This window comes from Erythrolamprus reginae, chromosome 3, assembly GCF_031021105.1.
Source record: "Erythrolamprus reginae isolate rEryReg1 chromosome 3, rEryReg1.hap1, whole genome shotgun sequence".
Classification (NCBI taxonomy): domain Eukaryota; kingdom Metazoa; phylum Chordata; class Lepidosauria; order Squamata; family Dipsadidae; genus Erythrolamprus; species Erythrolamprus reginae.
This window is the reverse complement of record NC_091952.1, coordinates 26,701,279-26,721,586: the sequence shown is the minus strand read 5'-3', so window position 1 is coordinate 26,721,586 and position 20,308 is coordinate 26,701,279. Positions and strand designations below refer to the sequence as shown.

Sequence of the window (20,308 nt, the reverse complement as noted above, 5' to 3'; positions counted from 1 at the left end):
TGTGTAATTCCCTTGGTTGTCCTTGTTTTTTTTTATTATTATCAGTACAGCAGAAGGTTTGACGAGAGAACATACATCTGATGTAAGTGGATGGCAAACCTTTTTACAAGCACTGGCTTACTTTCTGAAGATGTTCTTTGGTTCTGCAGCACTGGGGACACTGACTGGTCTTATTTCTGCAGTAATATCCTTTGCTTTTAGATAAAATAAATATTTTCTCTTAAATAATAACCCATTTCTGAAGATGATTATTCTTTTAAAACGTAACATTTTTCATAGCAAATCTTAGCTAGTAACAATTTCAGAATTGCATGAACTTATATTTGTATAAGACTTTCATTAATTTATCAAACATGCTGATGCTGTGTTGCTGACTGGGGAATTCTGGGAATTGAAGTCCACACATCTTCTAGTTGCCGAGGTTGAGAAATACCATGCTAATGGATGAGACTAATATGTGATTTTCCACCTGTAGTTTTAGTACATTCATTATACTGTATTTTCAATAACATGTTAGTGCATATTTCAGTTTTCAAATGCATTAGATATCTGATTTTATTTTCATATTTGGCCACTTAGAATTGAATCCTGAAATTATCCTATATCAAAAGTCTATCCCGCTAATTGGGCTGGCTCCTTTAGTGTGGAGTTTATGTCAGACAAAGGTCTGATTTTTTTATAGCAGCTTGAATTGCTTTTCTGTTATAACATGTACAGTATGTTTCACCTTTTCTCCTCTTCCAGTAGTATCTGGTCAATTAAAACATTGTTCCTTTATGGTCTGACTTCTTTTCCTATAAACAATAGAATTCCATATTTTTGTTGTTATTGAAATATATGTTTAATTTAGTTATTTTGTGTGCAAAGAGTTGATAATGGTTAAGATGCTAGTGATAAGTAACAAAACTTACATTACTCCTAGAGTGTAGACTGGAAGGGGAATTGTAGGAACACAGGAACAGCACCAGCACGACAACAGTAATCTTTATTACAAAAATTGCTAAACAGTATGAAATCATAGAAAATAATAAAATCACGGAGTTGGGCTGGGTCATTAAATTGAAACTAAAATATCCCTCAGCTTCACACGAAGGAAAGGTTGACAAACCACTGTTTTAATTGGTTCTATCATGAACTGCTCCCATTGTTCAGATTTATTTATTTTTTTGTCACTGAATATGCCTTCCTATTGGTCTTTTATTATTTCGTGAATGATTAATGTTAATACTTTTTTGTTGAGCCACAATCTGGCTACTTCGTATATTAAGGACATTGGATATCTTCTCATGAAGATTCAACCTATTATTGCTTAGCCTTTTAAGCAATGAGTTCTTTTCTGGTTTTTCTGACTGGCAGCTGAAAATTGACAGAAAATTATTAAGCTATGATGTGCTTGAGGCCATGAAGACTTTTATGCCACTCCTCAGGATTTCCTTTGCCAAAGATTGAAGCAGACATCAGCTTCATCACCTCCCATTTAATTATACTCTCAATTACCTTTGTTGTTTCTATATTAATTAAAGAAAGCCTCTAGTAATGTTATGTAAGTTTAAATTCCACACATCTGACCAGCAGGTGTATTAAATATTGGTAGAGGTAAAGTTATTTTGCTATGGCTGGACTGTGCCTATGAAGTCATGTTTATTTTTTTATCATTTTTAGTGCTTTATGCATTCAATCTATTAGACAAATTGCATTATGTCTAAGAAAGGAAAACATTAATTGGGCAGTTCCAAATAGTTTAGATTACAGTCCAGCTCCCCTTTTAACCACTATTGCTCTTAGCGAAATGTTGTAATAGTTGACATTTGGAGCAAAATATCTCACACTTGGAGGCTGGTTGAAAGCAAATAGGGATGCAATGGACAATTTAGTTAGGTTTTTTTTTAATGATGAGCCGTTAAAAAACATTTTTATATCTGTGGATTCAATAGATAACATTGCCTTGTTATCTAAGAAATGTTTATATGTAGCTCAGGGTTGAACTGTGCAGACCTTGATGTTCTCTGAATTTGGTTCTTTTCTTGCAGATATTTCTTTACTGAACTAGATAACATCTTCAGTGATAGAAAGAAGTAGGGTTTGCTCTGTTTATATGAGCTCTGGTGGCGCAGTGGTCAGAATGTAGGACTACAGGCTACTTCTGCTGACTGCCAACTGACTGCAATTTGGCAATTCGAATCTCACCAGGCTCAAGGTTGATTCAGTCTTCCATCCTTCTGAAGTTGCTAAAATGAGGACTCAGATTGTTGGGGGCAGTATGCTGACTCTGTAGCCTGCTTAGAGAGGATTGTAAAGCATTGTGAAGTGGTGTATTAGTCTAAGTGTTATTGCTATATACCAGTGATGGCTAACCTTTTTTCCCATGGGTGCCAAAAGTGTGTGCACACATGCTATCATGCATGCGTGAGTGCCCACACCCATAATTCAATGCATGGGGAGAGTGAAAACAGCTGCCCCCTCCATCTGGAGGCTAGAAATGGCCCATTTCCCAACTTCTGGTGAGTGTGGTAGGCCTGTTTTTCACCTTCCTCAGGCTCTAGAGGCTTCCCTGGAGCCTGGAAAGCCTGGAGAGGGCAAAAATGCCCTCCCCCATTCCCCCAGAGGCCCTCTGCTAGCCAAAAATGCCCTCCCTTAGCCTGCATGTGAGCCGAAAATCAACTGGCTAGCATGCACGAGCATGCATGTTGGAGCTGAACTAGGGCAATGGCTTCTGTGCCAGCAGATACGGGTGCCATAGATTCGCCATCACTGCTATATACAGTAGCTTGCCCTGTCACAGTTGGTGGGCATGTTCTTTTTTTCCCTTGGTAGTAACTTGATTTATTTACTGCTTGATTGTTTGTCTGAGTTGTTGTTCCTTGATTTTAGAGAAATTATTACTGATTCATTTGTTTGTCTAGTGTTAATCATGATAATCCTGTCTTATCTGGGTTGTGATTAATGGTGAGGAGAGGTTCTTTTGTTTTGTTTTTGTTTAGCTTTTTTATTGTCTCTTTGGAATGGCATGTAAACTTTATTTATCTTTTTGAGCCTGCTCATGGCTGATTTGTCTAACTGCCAAGCTTCTAGGAATTACCTAGCTGTTTTGGATTTAGCTTGGTCTAGAATGCTCACATTTTTTGAGTTGAAACTATGGTTAGATCTGCCCATCTGTTCTGAAAGTGTAGAATTTTCATAATGTCTTCCGACTCCTAGTTAGTATTCATGGATGCATTTTGCTAGTTTTTTGCTTGTTACATACATAGATTATTACAGTCCTTACATAGTACTTGTACACTGCTCTTGTTTTTACTTCTTGGGTCACAGGGTCTTGGGTTACTTTAAATGTTTTGGAGGGTTTTAGTTGGTGTCACATAGTTAGCTATGTGATAAAGAGCCTTAGTGGTGCAGTGGTTAAGTGAAATCTTTGAGGCAAACTGCCCACAGTTTTGAGTTTGAAGAAAAATAATTGCACTGTATGATTCAACATAAAAAGCTAAGCTTTCTAATGGAGCTGTAATGACAAATGAGAACGTTTCTAATTATCTGACTTTCCTGTTTCAACCATTCCCCTTATTTTACTTAACCGTTCGTAATTAACGTACTGAAACATATTGATTTACGAAAAACTCCTTCCCTGGAGTTTGGAATGATGATTATCTTTGCATATCTTCCTTATGGACTTGCAGAAGGAATTTCTCTCTCAGGTAAGTTGCAAAAAAAAAATTCCCCTGAAGTTATATATTTTGCCAATTGTCCTAAAAATGTAAGTTCCAGGTGTAGTTATAAAAGAAACGACAGAAAACACTATCTCCGGAACTTTAAAAAAATTATTTACTCACTAAGCTTTCGTTAACCCCTGATATAACATCATCAGAGTATATAACCACCATTGAAGAGATGCTTGCTTTTTCTATGTTGCTGATCAATTTAATCATTGCGCACATGATGGGCCCACACCTTTGTAATTACAGGGGGAGGCAAGGGTGTGGGCCCATCATGTGCACAATGACTAAATTGATCAGCAACATATAAAAAGCAACCATCTCTTCCATGGTGGTTTTACACACTGATGATGTCAACAGGGGCTAACAAAATTAGTGAGTAAATAATTTTTTAAAAGTTCCAGAGATGGTGATGCCTGTCCTTTCATGTCTGCGTATGGGTGTGGGTCAGTAATGGGCTGCTGGTTACACAGTCCAGTGCGCAGCCTTGGTAGGAAATTCTGGCATGCACACACATCTGTGCATCCCCGATGAACACCCTGCGTGACATTTGGCTTTTGCGCATGTGCAGCAAGAGAAATCTTGTGTGAGGACACTCATGCAAGTGACATTCTGTGAGCTGCCCCGAGTCTTCAATTCTAATGAATTGAATTGAATTTCAGCAATTTTAGCCATTTTTTTGGCTTCTGCGCATGTGTGGAAATTCCGTGCTAATGGGTGCCCGTGCGCCTGCTAGACACCCGCCTGCTCGCAACGGCCTCGGAGGGTGCACCGCTAGCACCGAAGACAAGCGGCCCTTCATTTGTGTGTGTATGAAATATATATATAAATACACAATATACACAACACACACATATATACTGCTCAAAAAAATAAAGGGAACACTCAACACATCCTAGATCTGAATGAATGAAATATTCTCATTGAATACAGTATTTGATTTGCACAACTATTCCATTTGCACAACAGCATATTAAATTGACTGTCAATCAGTGTTGCTTCCTAACTTGATGGTTTGATTTCTTAGAAGTTTGATTTACTTGAAGTTATACTTCCTGGTGAGTCAGTGAGTCATTGATGCAATTGATGTATGCTGATTAGTTGCTGTTTGTGGATGATACCTCCCACCTACCAGACATCTGGAAACCAGCCCTCATTAACAAAAGTATCCCAGCTATGCAAACTGAAATCAGACCCAGAACATCACAGGACACCACCACCAATCACCCCCATCAGACCCAAGCCCACACCCACAGTACAGACCAAATACAACCACCACCCAGAAGCCAAACTACAGCAGTGCCCCCAACTGTTGCAGCCCCCTCTGACATGCACACAAAGCAAACCGACAAACACCATAAACACATGACCAGACCACAAACCCGCAGCCAAACCAAAAATGCTACACCCCAGACACACATTACAAACCAGCTAAGTAGTCTGCAAGCTCCAACTACTCAGGATATCACCCCAATCCACAAACAGCAACTAATCAGCATACATCGATTGCATCGATGACCCCAGGTGTTACCCCATTGACTCACCAGGAAGTTTCAACACAGCTTGCAGCTGCTGAGCCAGCACTCCACACCCACCCACCAGTATTTATAGAGGGAAGGCAGCTCAGGTCACGCTGTGTTCGCCCTAGCACAAGGACAAAAGCATCAACCTGAAGATGACGAGTGGGACCTTGTCGAAACGTCACCAGGAATCTCTGAAACTTACACGGGAAGAAACCCGAATATGCCAAAACCTTTATATATATAGCAACTTTGCATTCCATTTGCCTCTTGGCTCCCATTCGTAACTGGGTGACCAATCACATTCAACACAGCTACATGGAGGAAAGTATGCAGTTGTGTACAAAATGAAATTCAATGGTGAAAAAAATAGAGTTCTACGTTTACGCAAAAAAAAAAAAGCACAGATACGGCATATGTGGTACCTCGCTCAATAGTAGTAATTGTGAGAGGGATCTTGAAGTCCTAGTGGACAACCATTTAAATATGAATCAGCAGTGTGCAACAGCTGCCAAAAAAGCCAACACAGTTCTAGACTGTATAAACAGAGGGATAGAATCAAGATCACGTGAAGTTTTAATACCACTTTATAATGCCTTGGTAAGACTATACTTGGAATGCTTTATCCAGCTTTGGTCATCACAATGTGAAAAGGATGTGGAGACTCTAGAAAGAGTGCAGAGAAGAGCAACAAAGATGATTAGGGGACTCGAGGATAAAACAAAGAAAGATTGCTGGAACTGGGCATGGCTAGTTTAATTAAAAGAAGGACCAGGGGAGACATGATAGCAGTGTTCCAATATCTCACGGGTTGCCACAAAGAGAGAATCAACCTATTCTCCAAAGCACCCGAGGGCAGACAAGAAGCAATGGATGGAAACTCATAAACAAGGAGAAGAAACTTAGAAGGAGAAATTTCCTGACAGAACAATTAATCAGTGGAACAACTTGCCTCCAGAAGTTGTGAATGCTCCACCACTGGAAGTTTTTAAGAAGATATGGATAACTATTTTTCTGGTGTAGGGTTGTCATTCCTGCAGAGGAAAGTTGTTTTTAATCTTACTATTGAACTCAGGCATGTAAGCTACTAGGAGGCAGTTTGCAATTGAAGCAGCATAAAAGCCTGGAAACTTAAATTAAAATAAAATTGTACTAAGCTTGGATTTAAAGATACTGTTCAATCATAGATTAAAAGAAGAAGAAGCCTGGAGGTTAATGAGAATCCGGATGCATAAATCTTTTGCACTGCACTCTATTTGGTTGGGATTTTTGTAGTTGGTATGTTTAGTTCACTAATGTACGCAACTAGGAAAATATGTAGTTACTTTAATTGGGTATATCAAATTGCTTGAACCAGAAAAAAAGTGATCTGGAAAGTATATCAAATTGATTGGACTGGAAGAGGAGAAAAAGAAGATGATGACAGTTTTGAAGGACCAAGTTTTCTTACAATCAGAAACAACCTCTTTTGCACATAATTGCAAAGTATTATTACGTATCTAGTGTGGTTATTTTCATAACATGCACTGTACCAGGGGTGGGTCCAACTTACCTTCCCTACCAATTCGCATCAGGATGGAAGTGCATGTTTTGCCTCCATCATGTCATGCAAAACAACCGGAAATAATCCAGAGGGGTTTTTGGCGAGCTGCAGTGACCGGAGGACTGGTTCAGGAGCTTGGACCGCTAGACATTGCTGCTGGTTTGGCGAGCGGCGATAGATTTCCACTATTCCTAGGAACCTGTTTGAACCAGCAGCAACCCACTACTTCACTCTACATTATTTTAGAGTCTGGGATAATAGACAAAGGTTTCTACAAAGGTTTCACATCTTAGTCAAAAGAAACTTACTATGGTATAGTAAAGAGAGCAAGATTTTACAATTAGCTGTTTGTTTTTTACAATCATTTGAAGCATTCTTATGTATCTGCAGAAGCTGGGATACTAGTTATTGCTGTATCGTTGGTTAAGGACATCGTGGGCACTTAATGACAAATGTAAAGCCTAAGCATATTTGTATACCTGATAATTTTACCCAAAAGCATCTGTTTTGATAGTCATAACCACTTCTGTCCAATCATGATAGCACTTGCAGTTTTGCATATGCAACTCAGAATGGATTTTACAACTGTTCTCTAGTCCTGAAGTAACCTCTGGAGAGCCAACACTTGTTTTTAATTTAGTTTTTTGGGGTTTTTGTTTATAACCCTTTCATTCCAAATACCATCTTGGGAATTGTAATGAAGCTAGTAATTAAAATTCTGGAACACTTTCACTAATAGGATCATAATCATTCAATTGAATATTAGATTTAAAGTGGATAAAATGAATTATGTAACGCAGCAACTAAAAGGATTATGATGAGTTTGAGGTTCACTGAATCTGTCAGCTGTTATCAGATCATTGCTTCTATTCTCATTTTGCAGTGGCTTTGCCATCTCTTTTTTGGTATAATATCAAATACAACTTCATTTTTTATGCATGAAACTTGTTTTTGTACTCTGGGAATAAACAAACAGCAGTGTTAAATGACATCCAGTTGGGATCTGGTAGTATGACCCATATGATACTGGTTCCATGGAATCTCCATTCAGTCTGTACAGCATTGGGGTAGCTTGAATATTTTCTTCAAGCTCTGTACAGAATGTATAGGAAGTACATGTGAAATGAAGTATAGCTTTGGATCATTTCCCTCAATAAATCAAGTATAATGGATTTTCTATCTGGTTTTAGGACTTGGGTGAAGAACAGATAATCTTTCAGGTTATATTTTTATAGCAACAGCACTTAGACTTATATACCACCCCAGAGTGCTCTACCGCACCTTCTGAGCAGTTTACAATGTCAGCCTATTTCTCCCAATAATCTGGCTGACCTCAGAAAGACCTCATTTTGCCGACCTCAGAATGATGGAAGGCTGAGTCAATCTTGAGCCTATGAGAATTGAACTCCAGATTGTGGGCAGATTTAGAGTGCAATACTCATATCTCTTGCTTATTTATGCAGAAATATTGAAAATTCTGAAGATTTCCTGAATTATTAAGCTGTACTATATCAGAAATATCCAATTAGTCAGTATGTTAGAGCAATAGTAAGCTGTTGTAACCCTAAGTGATATGGGAGTGTGGGTATCATTTGGAGGAGGAGAATATAGTCATCTTCAGGAGCTGAAATTAAATAGATTTGAGAAGAAGATTGGTTGCAAAGAGGCCTTTTCAATCCTAGCATTATTTTCCTACAAACATTACCACATTCTTTGTTAATATATGAGCAGAGTAATCCTTGTTTACCAAGATTGTGCATACACAGAAATATTTAGATTGAGATTAGTTGCGAATAAACAGATGTACTAACTTGAATTAAAGTTTACTTTGAGAAATAACATATTCAGATAAACAGTCTAAAGTCATACACATAATAAATCAGAAGCTTCCTCGTCCCAGCTCCCAGAGAAAGGAAATGCTATATTCACTCTGAACCATCCAGAGCAAATACAGTGTTTCCTTTCTCTGGGCGGTGGAAGAAGCTTCCTCATACCAGTGCCCAGAGAAAGGAAATGCTTTATTCGCTCTGAGCCATCCAGAGCTAATAAAGTGTTTATTTTCTCTGGGTGCTGGGAGGAGGAAGCTTCCCCCAGCACCCAGAAAAAGGAAATGCTTTATTCGCTCTGGGCCGTCCAGAGAAAGAAAAATTGGGACTTTTAAAAAACCCTGCAGGACGTGGGTCAAATTATTAAAAATCGGGACTGCCCAGCCAAAAGCGGGATATCTGGTCACCTTATTCATAATGAAAGAGTGAGAATATTGTTTATGATGAAACCAATATCTATAATAGTTAAGTCTTAGTTTGTCTATTCTCCTTGAATCTGTTAACTAGTATTTGTCTGTTTATTATTGGCCTAATGGAAACAATACAAAGTGTGGTGATATATTGGGTCCTTTATATATACTATGTTGTTTTTCTAATAACTGAAATTATATAACTGGGAGGTTAATTATTTTGTAATTTCTAGGGCTGGGTCTTTATTTACAGTAGAAAAATATGGATTTGATATTTAAGGTAGAGTAGCGATATTCATCAGACTTAAGTGAAAGCACTTACTCCCAGTGCAAATAGAACACTTCTGTGTCCTTCCAAGGTGCCAAGCTGTCCTCAGTTTTGAAGTACATTATGAAAATATTGCGTGTACCTATTTAGTTGACTTTGTTTCTTTAGCAGTTGAGCCAAAGAGTTGAGCTACTCTGGGCAGCTGGCCCAACTCATGTTGTTGAATTGTGCAACTGTTAGACCTGAGCTTCCACCCTGAATCACTACCTTTCCCATTCTTGTGCTGCACAACAGTTATGATTATTCATTGTATTGCAATTAATAACCGTTTAAGGGAAAATCTGATTTTACATATAGATATATCTAATGGTGAATGTTTTTCTTCCAGGTATCATGGCTATCTTGTTTTCTGGCATTGTAATGTCTCACTACACCCATCATAATCTTTCTCCGGTTACACAGATCCTAATGCAGCAAACTCTGAGAACTGTTGCATTCATGTGTGGTAGGTGTTGTCCGTTGCTTGGACTCTTACTATCAAAGCAGACTTTTCTAAATGCTTCTGATCATCCTACGGATATTTGCAGTGGCAATCTACTACAAAAGTGAAATACTTTAAGCAGCAAACATGTTTCAATTATGATTATATTTTTTTGTCCTGCTAGTTGACTAGTAACTATGGTCAGTGGAATTGAGAGTTATTTCTACAGGTGTTCCTTAACTACCGATCATTTACTGACCATTCATAGTTGCAACAGCATTGAAAAAAATGGACTTTGCACCATTGCAGAGTCCCCAAAATCATGTAATCAAAATTTGGACACTTCAGTCGCAATAGAGCTGGAGGAGACCCTGGAAGTCTTCTAGTCCAGCTCCCCTACCTGCTCAAGCAGGGGACCCTATACCAGTGAGGGTGAACCTTTTTTTCCCCAGGTGCTGAAAGAGCATGCATGCACGCTAACATGCATGTGCGACAGCCCCCACCCATAATTCAATGCCTGGGCCGGGTGAAAACAGCTTCCCCTGCCCCACAGAGCCCTCTGGAGCAGTGTTCCCTCTAATTTTTTTTTGGGGTGGGCGGAAAAGTATAGTGTCTGAGTGGCAGTCCCTTCGGGACTGGGCGGCACAGAAATAAGAAATAAACAAACAAATAAACAAACAAATAAACAAATAAAAAACCCACCCTGTTTTGCCTCAGAGAATTTCAAAATAAAATACTGTACTGTGTGACTATAACAGTGAGCTCATAATAGGGCAACTCTATCAATATCAAAATGCCACTTAAATAGTTGAGCTAGTTTCAAACTAGATTTTGATTTTCTTTCTCTCTTCCTTACTCCCATTCTTTTTCTTTCTCTTTTCCTTCCTCTCTTTTTTCTACCTGTTTCTCTCTCTTCCTCTCTCTCTCCTTCCCTCTCACTCTTTCCCTCTCGGCTTCTGGGCAGGTTTGGAAAACTCTGAGTTGATGATGATTTTTAAGTGAGCGATTGCTCACTGCTCAGCTTAGAGGGAACTATGCTCTGGAGGCCAGAAATGGCCTGTTTTCCAACTTCTGGTGGGCGCAATAGGTTCGTGTTTTTTTTTTTTATTATTATTATTATTATTATTATTATTATTATTATTATTATTATTTGGATTTGTATGCCGCCCCTCTCCGCAGACTCGGGGCGGCTAACAACAATGATAAAAAACAGCATATAACAGTCCAATTAATAAAACAACTAAAAACCCTTATTATAAAACCAAACATACACACAAACATACCATGCATAACTTGTAATGGCCTAGGGGGAAGGAATATCTTAACTCCCCCATGCCTGGCGATAAAGGTGGGTCTTAAGTAATTTGCGAAAGACAAGGAGGGTGGGGGCCATTCTAATCTCTGGGGGGAGTTGATTCCAGAGGGCCGGGGCCGCCACAGAGAAGGCTCTTCCCCTGGGGCCCGCCAAACGACATTGTTTGGTCGACGGGGCCCAGAGAAGGCCAACTCTGTGGGACCTTATTGGCCGCTGGGATTCGTGCGGTAGAAGGCGGTTCCGGATGTATTCTGGCCCAATGCCATGTAGGGCTTTAAAGGTCATTACCAACACTTTGAATTGTGACCGGAAACCGATCGGCAGCCAGTGTAGGCCGTTTCTCCCTCCCCAGGCTCCAAAGGCTTCCCTGGAGCTGAGGAAGATAAAAACACCCTCCCCCATCCGCCCAGAGGCTCTCTGGAAGCCAGAAATGCCCTCCCAGAGCCTCTGTGTGAGCCAAAAATCAGCTGACCGGCACAAACATGGATGCTGGAGCTCAGCTAGGGCAGCGGCTCGTGTGCCAGGAGATATGACTCCGTGTGCCACCTCTTGCACCCGTGCCATAGGTTCACCATCACTGCCCTGTACCATTTCAGACAAGTGGCTGTCAAGTGTCTTCTTAAAAACCTCCAATGATGAGGCACCCACAACCAGTGTTCCCTCTAATTTTTTTGGGGGGTGGGCGGAAAAGTATAGTGTCTGAGCGGCAGTCCCTTCGGGACTGGGCGGCACAGAAATATTAGATAGATAGATAGATAGATAGATAGATAGACAGACAGACAGACAGACAGACAGACAGACAGACAGACAGACAGACAGACAGACAGACAAACAAACAAATAACCCACCCTGTTTTTCCTCAGAGAATTTCAAAATAAAATACTCTACTGTGTGTCTATAACAGTGAGCTCATAATAGGGCAACTCTATCAATATCAAAATGCCACTTAAATAGTTGAGCTAGCTTCAAACTAGATTTTGATTTTCTTTCTCTCTTCCTTACTCCCATTCTTTTTCTTTCTTTTTTCCTTCCTCTCTTTTTTCTATCTGTTTCTCTCTCTTCCTCTCTCTCTCCTTCCCTCTCACTCTTTCCCTCTCGGCTTCTGGGCAGGTTTGGAAAATTCTGAGTTGATGATGATTTTTAAGTGAGTGATTGCTCACTGCTCAGCTTAGGGGGAACTATGCCCACAACATCTGAAGGCAAGCTATTCCAATGGTTAATTGTCCTCACTGTTAAGAAGTTTCTCCTCAATTCCAGGTAGCTTCTCTCCTTGATTAGTTCTCATCCATTGTTTCATGTCCTGGTTTCAGGTGCTTGGGGAAATAAATTGATCCCCTTGGCAAATGGCATGCATGTATAATGACTACAGCTCCCTGGGATCATCGATTGCCATTTGAGACTTTCTCATCTGGTTCCTGCAAGCAGTGTCAATGGGAGAAATTGGCTTTGCTTAACAATCCATCATTCATTTAACAACTACAGTGATTCGCTTAACAACGGTGGCAAAAAAAACCCCTGTTGTAAAATCAAACACAACTCACTTAACAACTGCATTGCTTAGCAATGGAAATTCCGGTCCCTATGGTGGTTATAAGTCGAAGCCTACTGTTATTGCAATCAGTAAATTGTTATTGACCAGGTTGATTGGATTTCATTCCATATTATTACCTATACTTTATAAGAAAAGCGAACCATTGACATCAAGTCATCAAACAATGTATGTGCCAATAAATTGCGTATAATATAGTACATTTTCTTTTTTATTAGAGCTTTTAAGGCACAGGAATGGCAGTTTGTTAACTTTTGGATAAAATCAAAAGATGTCTTTTTCTGGTCCATGGTTGAGGGAAACTTGCAGTTCTGCAGGTGTGGCTGAACTATAGTAAATCTGTACTCACCCCAGTCAATTCTGAAAGAATTTGGAAAGTGTGTCAGCAACACGTGCAAGACTAGGGAGTATCAGTCTGGAAGATGCCTATCAGTTCCTAGTGTCTTTTTCCTGTGAGGACTGACTCATTCTCCCGTTCCTCCTCCCTCCTCCACCAGAATATCTCCGGGACTGCCTTCTGCCGCACGAATCCCAGCGACCGGTTCGGTCCCACAGAGTTGGCCTTCTCCGGGTCCTGTCGACTAAACAATGTCGTCTGGCGGGACCCAGGGGAAGAGCCTTCTCTGTGGTGGCCCCGACTCTCTGGAACCAGCTCCCCCCTGAGATTAGGATTGCCCCCACCCTCCTTGCCTTTCGCAAACTCCTTAAAACCCACCTCTGCCGTCAGGCATGGGGGAACTGAAACATCTCCCCCTTACCCATGTTGTTTTGGTGTTAGATTTATTGTATGCATGTTTTTTAATATTCTGGGGTTGTTTTTTAATGAATTTTTTAGTTTAAAATTGTAATTGGATTGGTGGGTATTGGATTTGTTATTATGTATTGTTTTTACCTTGTTGTGAGCCGCCCCGAGTTTGCGGAGAGGGGCAGCATATAAATCCAATAAATCTAATCTAATCTAATCATCTGGCCTAATGTCTCAGAATTCAGGGGTGTGAAACTCGCGTCCTGTGGGCTGGATGTATCACGGGCTGCCCCCCCCCCCCGCAGTTTAGTGAAGGGGAAGAAGTCCCGATACGTCACATGAGACCATGATGTCGTGTGTTTGACATCCCTGTCTCAGATACTCCTGGCCGGATAAGTATTTTTAAAAATAGTTCTGAAGGTTTTATTTGTTTTATTTATTTATTGGATTTGTATGCCGCCCCTCTCCAGAGACTCGGGGTGGCTAACAGCAATAATAAGACAGCATATAATAATAATCCAATACTAAAAACAATTAAAAACCCATTATAATAAAAACCAAACAGACATACAGACATACCATGCATAAAATTGTAAAGGCCTAGGGGGGAAGAATATCTCAATTCCCCCATGCCTGGCGGCAGAGGTGGGTTTTAAGTAGCTTACGAAAGGCAAGGAGGGTGGGGGCAATTCTAATCTCTGGGGGGAGTTGGTTCCAGATGGCCGGGGCCGCCACAGAGAAGGCTCTTCCCCTGGGTCTCGCCAAGCGGCATGTTTAGTTGATGGGACCCGGAGAAGACCCACTGTGTGGGACCTAACTGGTCGCTGGGATTCGTGCAGCAGAAGGCGGTCCCGGAGATAATCTGGTCCGGTGCCATGAAGGGCTTTATAGGTCATAACCAACACTTTGAATTGTGACCGGAAACTGATCGGCAACCAATGCAGACTACGGAGTGTTGGTGTAACATGGGCATATTTGGAAAAGCCCATGATTGCTCTCGCAGCTGCATTCTGCACGATCTGAAGTTTCCGAACACTTTTCAAAGGTAGCCCCATAGCAGCATATATCTCGGCAGATGGCAGCACCTTGCTGTCCTTGCTTTGGTTCAGAAGGAGATTTTACATTACGACTTTTGTATAACTACTCAGACATTCGGTAGGCCCTATTTGATCCAATTAAACACACCTATCATTGCAGCCTGGAACATTAGAATTTGTAATCATTGATTGATCTATTTGTGTGTGTGTGTGTGTGTGTGATTCCAAAGACTATCACTATGTTAACTATGGGTAAGGAGAAGCAGAACTGTTTCTTTAACTGTGGGAGCATTTCTTCACCTCAATTCTCAGAACAAACCCACTAATATAGAATCTGCCAAGCAGAAAAGTCACCTTAACTGACAAAGGGGATAAAATGTGCTGTAAATCTTGTCCTCTCTTCTCCTCCAAGCTCTGGTTAAGTCTTGCCACAAGATTAATAACAAAATGGGTTTCTTTGACTTCTTTCTTGCCTCCAGGGTACCTTTTAGATGATAGAGAGGCAACATGCCTTCATTTCCATTAAAGGATTATGGATACAGTACCAAAAAGCTATTTGAAAAGGGGGGAAACTTACAGGCAATAAATTCATATGGTTCCCTGTACTCCGTCCTGTCTTAGCTGGTATTTATTTTAAATCTATTCATTATTTAGAAGATATTAAGCTAAACACAGTATTAATGATAGGGCCAGAGATGAAAGAAAATCTTATAATTTCAAGGATGTAGAAATCTGAGGCAGTGTTACACCCCCCCCCCCAAAAATAAAAAAATAAATAAAATAACACAAGCACAAAACCTGCTTTGCTAGACTAGATCACATTTTCATTTTACCTGTGTTCTTTCAAAATAGTCAGCCAGATACTACCAGGAAACACATGGCCAGAACATGTGGGAAACAGACTTGTGGTTTATCCCATCATTAAGGATGCTGCTTGTGTTTGAACATCCGCATTTCACTGAGCTATTAAAGCTAAATTAATATCAGATCTGAATGTTGCTTTCTGATGTTTAAAATGCAGGGGCACTGATGGTTGAACATCTGCTAAGAGAAGAAAAGAGGAAATAGCTGGGGGAAACAGGAGGTCCTGAAAAAATATATACTTTGCTGGCAAGACAAATCATACTGCAGTGTTTTGTTGCAGGCCCCAATCATCACTGTTAGCCAGTTACATATTCTGTGTGTGTGTTTTTTATGTCTTATTTTTGTAAAGTCTGTGCTCCGTTGCTAATTTTTTTTGCAGCAAATGCTAGGTTTTAATAGAGCCCTGTTGAAGAAGCTAGGTTTCTGTTGAACTAGGCCCAGACGCTCTAAAAGCAAGAGCTCAATGAGAGAAGAATCTCCTAGCCCCGTGATGGCAAGCCTTTTTTGGTTTGTGTGCCAAAAGGGTGTGTTTGTGTGTGTGTGTGTGCTAGCAGGCATACATGTGCTCACACCCATTGCCTCCCCCCCGCATGTGCCGCCCCACATGGCCCCTGCACATGTGCACAGTTCCCCCCACACATGCGCACAGGCCTCACTGAAGTGACGGTGAAAAAAATGGCCAAATGGGCAAACCAGAAGTTTGGATAAACGGACTTCTGGTTTGCCTGTTGTTCTGTCTGGGTCACTCCAGAAGCCAATACCAACCCAAAAAGAGAATCTAGACACACTGGTAAAAGGCAAAGGCAGTTTTATAAAATTCAAGAAAAACACAGGTAACAGAAAATGTCCTTACAAACAGGAAAATGCTGTCTCTTCAGATATATCCACGAAGGCAAAAGTCCATGCAGCAATACAGAATTATTGCTGCCAAGCCGAGGCTGTAGATAGCAGACCTACACCTCCCACGGGTCTTCCAAAGCTGCTGGGCCACAAGCCAGGAACAGAGACGCTGAGAAACAAGACAGGATAACGCAACTTCAAACTTCTGGCTGGGGAGAGCCCCCCCCCCCCCCCCGGGGCTCTCATGCTGTTCTCCTTCATCCCATTCCTGATTTTCCTCTCCCCCATCCATCTGTTCAGCCCCCTCCTCTTCGCTGTCATCCTCCTCCGGGCATGGAGCCAGCAGAGACACAGCCGGTCCCTGAGCAGCCTCAGGCTGAACCACAACACCTGTTGGCCAGTTTTTTGGACTCTGGGGCTTCAGCGAAACTTCCCTGAAGCCTCCGGAAGGCAAAACGGCCTTTTGCAAGGCTGAAAATCAGCTGGCTAGTACGATCAAGCACTCTGGAGCTGACATAAGGCAATGCCTTATGTGCCCTCCGATTTGCTCCGTGTGCCACCTGTGGCACCTATGCCATTGGTTCGCCATCACAGTCCTAGCCTGTCCTTTTCCTTTTGGAAGAAATAAGTTATGTATCCGGGCATTTTGAACATTTTTTTTCTTATTTTGCTTTGTTATATCATTTACGAATGCATTTCATTGAAGTTTAAAAAAAAATAAACATAGGGACTTGAATGTGAATGCTTATTTCTAACTTTTCTCTTCCAGAAACATGTGTTTTTGCATTTCTGGGCCTGTCAATTTTTAGTTTTCCTCACAAGTTTGAAATGTCCTTTGTCATCTGGTGCATAGTAAGTATCAAATTATAGTAGAGTTTATTTGTTTCACCTGACCCCAGTCTAGCAAGAACGGCTATATAATGTGTCACAGAGAACTCCAAATTATTTATTATTTATTGCAACAATTTGCATGCTACCTGCTTATTGGACTCTATTTGGATTAGAGTATTATTAATAGCACAAATTAAACCATCTCTTCCTTCATTGTAGACTATAGCTTTCTAACGGATTTATGAAAATGACTCTTAAAAGTCAATTTAGGTTCTTCTGGAAAAGCCAATGGGTGCACAGGACATTATTTTGCCATTGGACACTGTCTTCATGGCAAGCAGTGGTCATTTTTGAAATTAAAGGGGTGTTGTATCATGATTCTTGACAAATGTATATTTTATTTTATGTACGTTGAGAGCATATGCACCAAGACAAATTCCTTGTGTGTCCAATCACACTTGGCCAATAAAAATTCTATTCTATTCTATTCTATTCTATTCTATTCTATTCTATAATAGTCACTGTTATCCAGGATGTTCATTGATTTGCATGGCAGTCTTAGAATTTAAGAGGAGGGGTTATCCTTATAACTCTGTGACATTGAACTGCATGTTTCCTTATTTATTTATTTATTTATTTATTTATTTATTCATTCATTCATTCATTCATTCATTCATTCATTCATTCATTCATTCATTCATTCATTTATTAGATTTGTATGCCGCCCCTCTCCGCAGACTCGGGGCGGCTAACAACAATAAAAAGACAATGTAAACAAATCTAATATTAAAAATAATCTAAAAAACCCCAATTTAAAGAACCAATCATACATACAAACATACCATGTATAAATTCTATAAGCCTAGGGGGAAGGGAAAATTTCAATTCCCCCATGCCTGACGACAGAGGTGGGTTTTGAGGAGCTTGCGAAAGGCAAGGAGGGTGGGGGCAACTCTGATATCTGGGGGGGAGTTGGTTCCAGAGGGCCGGGACTGCCACAGAGAAGGCTTTTCCCCTGGGCCCCGCCAGATGACATTGTTTAGTTGACGGGACCCGGAGAAGGCCAACTCTGTGGGACCTAACGGGTCGCTGGGATTCGTGCGGCAGAAGGCGGTCGCGGAGATATTCTGGTCCGATGCCATGAAGGGCTTTATAGGTCATAACCAACACTTTGATCATCTTAATAATTAAATTCTTTTGAAATCATTGGTTAATATAGAATAGCATAGCTCTACTGACATGTAATATTCAGCAAACTCAGTTACAAGGCATCTATGTATTTCCACTTTATTTATTATTCATTCTGAGGCAACCAAGGCTAGAAAGAAAGCCTCAGTGAGTGGAAGCAAACACTTCCCCATAGAATCAGGCCAATATTAATTTGGTCTAGCATTTTACTTCCAGGGCGTAAGTAATGAGTCTGCGGAGAGGGGCGGCATACAAATCTAATTAATAATAATAATAATAATAATAATAATAATAATAATAATAATAATAATGAGTCAAAGTGATGTTGCATTTATTTACCCTACATATTCTGTTTACTATTTCAGTTTATATAGTCACCCACCTCAAAGGCGTTATGCTGGGCAGCTCCCAGCATTTAAAACAAAATATAGGCTCTCAATTTACGTTTTGTTTAGTGACCTTTTTAAGTTACAAGGGCACTGGAAAAAAATGACATGACTATTTTTCACATTCACATTTACTAAGGGCAGGCATGGGGGAACTGAAACATCTTCCCCTGGGCATGTTTAATTTATATATGGTATGCTTGTGTGTATGTCTGTTAGTATATGGGGTCTTTTTTTAAATCTTTAATATTTTAAATTGTCAGATTATTTATGATTTGTTTCCACGTGTTGTGAGCCGCCCTGAGTCTTCGGAGAGGGGCGGCATACAAATCTAAGTAATAAATAAATAAATAAATAAATAAATAAATAAATAAATAAATAAATAAATAAATTCAGTTTCTATATTAGCCCTAGATGGCAACAGAGGTGACTTATAAAGAAGTTATGAATTCCAGGTCCCATTTTCCCATTGTTACGTCTTTTATCAAAAGCTCAATTTTACTTCTTTTTCGACAGGTTCTTGTCCTTTTTGGTAGAGCAGTCAATATTTTCCCCCTCTCTTATTTGCTCAATTTCTTCCGCGATCACAAGATCACTCCCAAAATGATGTTCATCATGTGGTTTAGTGGTAAGTTGTTGCCATTTTCATTATTGGGTATTGTTCTCTATAGCATCATAATTGTTACAGGGTCTTCATAAGATCACTTTAAAACTACATTCTGAGTTTCTGCAAAAGAAACTTTCATTTTTTCTATTTTTGACTGACTGATTGATTGATTACTATTTTCCACCATATAAAGTAATTGTCTCCAACTGCTCAGGAGAAAAAAATGTTTGGGATAGAAATAAATCTTTCACTACACATTTCTTTCTTTCTTGTTTATTAATTAATTAATTTGTTTGTTTATTTATCAATCATATTTATATGTTCAATTCTGTATTGGCTGTTTTGCATAAAATAGGAAGTAGTTCAGCTTTCCCCCAGGTGGTTTTATCTAGATATATTATGAAAGCAATTTCTATAGCATCTTAGGAAATCTGCAAAATGACTGGGAATTCAGAATTTCAAGGCCAAGAATATGGCCTTGAAGGAGGAAAAAGCCTAATGAGAGTGACTTCTCCTAGTCTCAGATGGAACTTTTGTCCCAAGTCATACATGGACATATGACATATGACCAATCAGGAGCCACGTGTTATCTTTAAAGCTACATGTTGCCCTTAAAGCCACATGTTGTCTTTTTCTCAAGCCCAGCCTTGTTCTTCTCCTATACCTCCTTAGCCATTAATAACAGGTGTAAGGATACATTTCTTGCTAGGTTTTGCCCAGCACACAGACACCTTATACACATCTTGGCAGGCAGTTGGAAATTGAGTTTAAATGGAGAAAGTGCTGCCTGGGAGGCAGATAGCTGTGTATTTATGTGTCAGTATATTTGCATATAAGTTTATTTCTAGTCCATTGCTGAATGCCACATGGAGTCATTAGGGCAAAAAGTCTGCCCATCCCTGGAAAAGATAGATCTTGGGTACAGAAGGAACAAAAAATCTAAAACAGTATTAGGCAACCTCAGATTTCAGTGGTGATGAGACAGAGTGGAGGAATGAATGGTTACGAAGTAAGCTTTGTGTCAATAAATACTTCCTTGTAGGCCAGTGATGGCAAACCTTTTTTTCTTCGGATGCCAAAAGAGCATGCACGTGCGCTATTGCATATACGCGAATGCCCACACCCATAATTCAATGCCTGGGGAGGGCAAAAACAGTTCCCCCCACCCCTGGAGTCCCCCTGGAAGCCTGA

The 20,308-nt window shown here is 40.1% G+C and overlaps 1 protein-coding gene across 1 annotated transcript in view; it reads left to right on the top strand.

Annotated features, from left to right (window-relative positions):
* Positions 1-20,308, top strand: part of SLC9A8 (solute carrier family 9 member A8) — a 59,905-nt gene that overhangs the window by 29,004 nt on the left and 10,593 nt on the right. Inside the window, exons 9-13 of the mRNA XM_070744637.1 lie at positions 46-184; positions 3,584-3,689; positions 9,663-9,779; positions 16,875-16,957; positions 19,027-19,138. Of these exons, the coding sequence (XP_070600738.1) occupies positions 46-184; positions 3,584-3,689; positions 9,663-9,779; positions 16,875-16,957; positions 19,027-19,138 (557 nt within the window). The remainder of the gene's footprint in view (positions 1-45; positions 185-3,583; positions 3,690-9,662; positions 9,780-16,874; positions 16,958-19,026; positions 19,139-20,308) is intronic.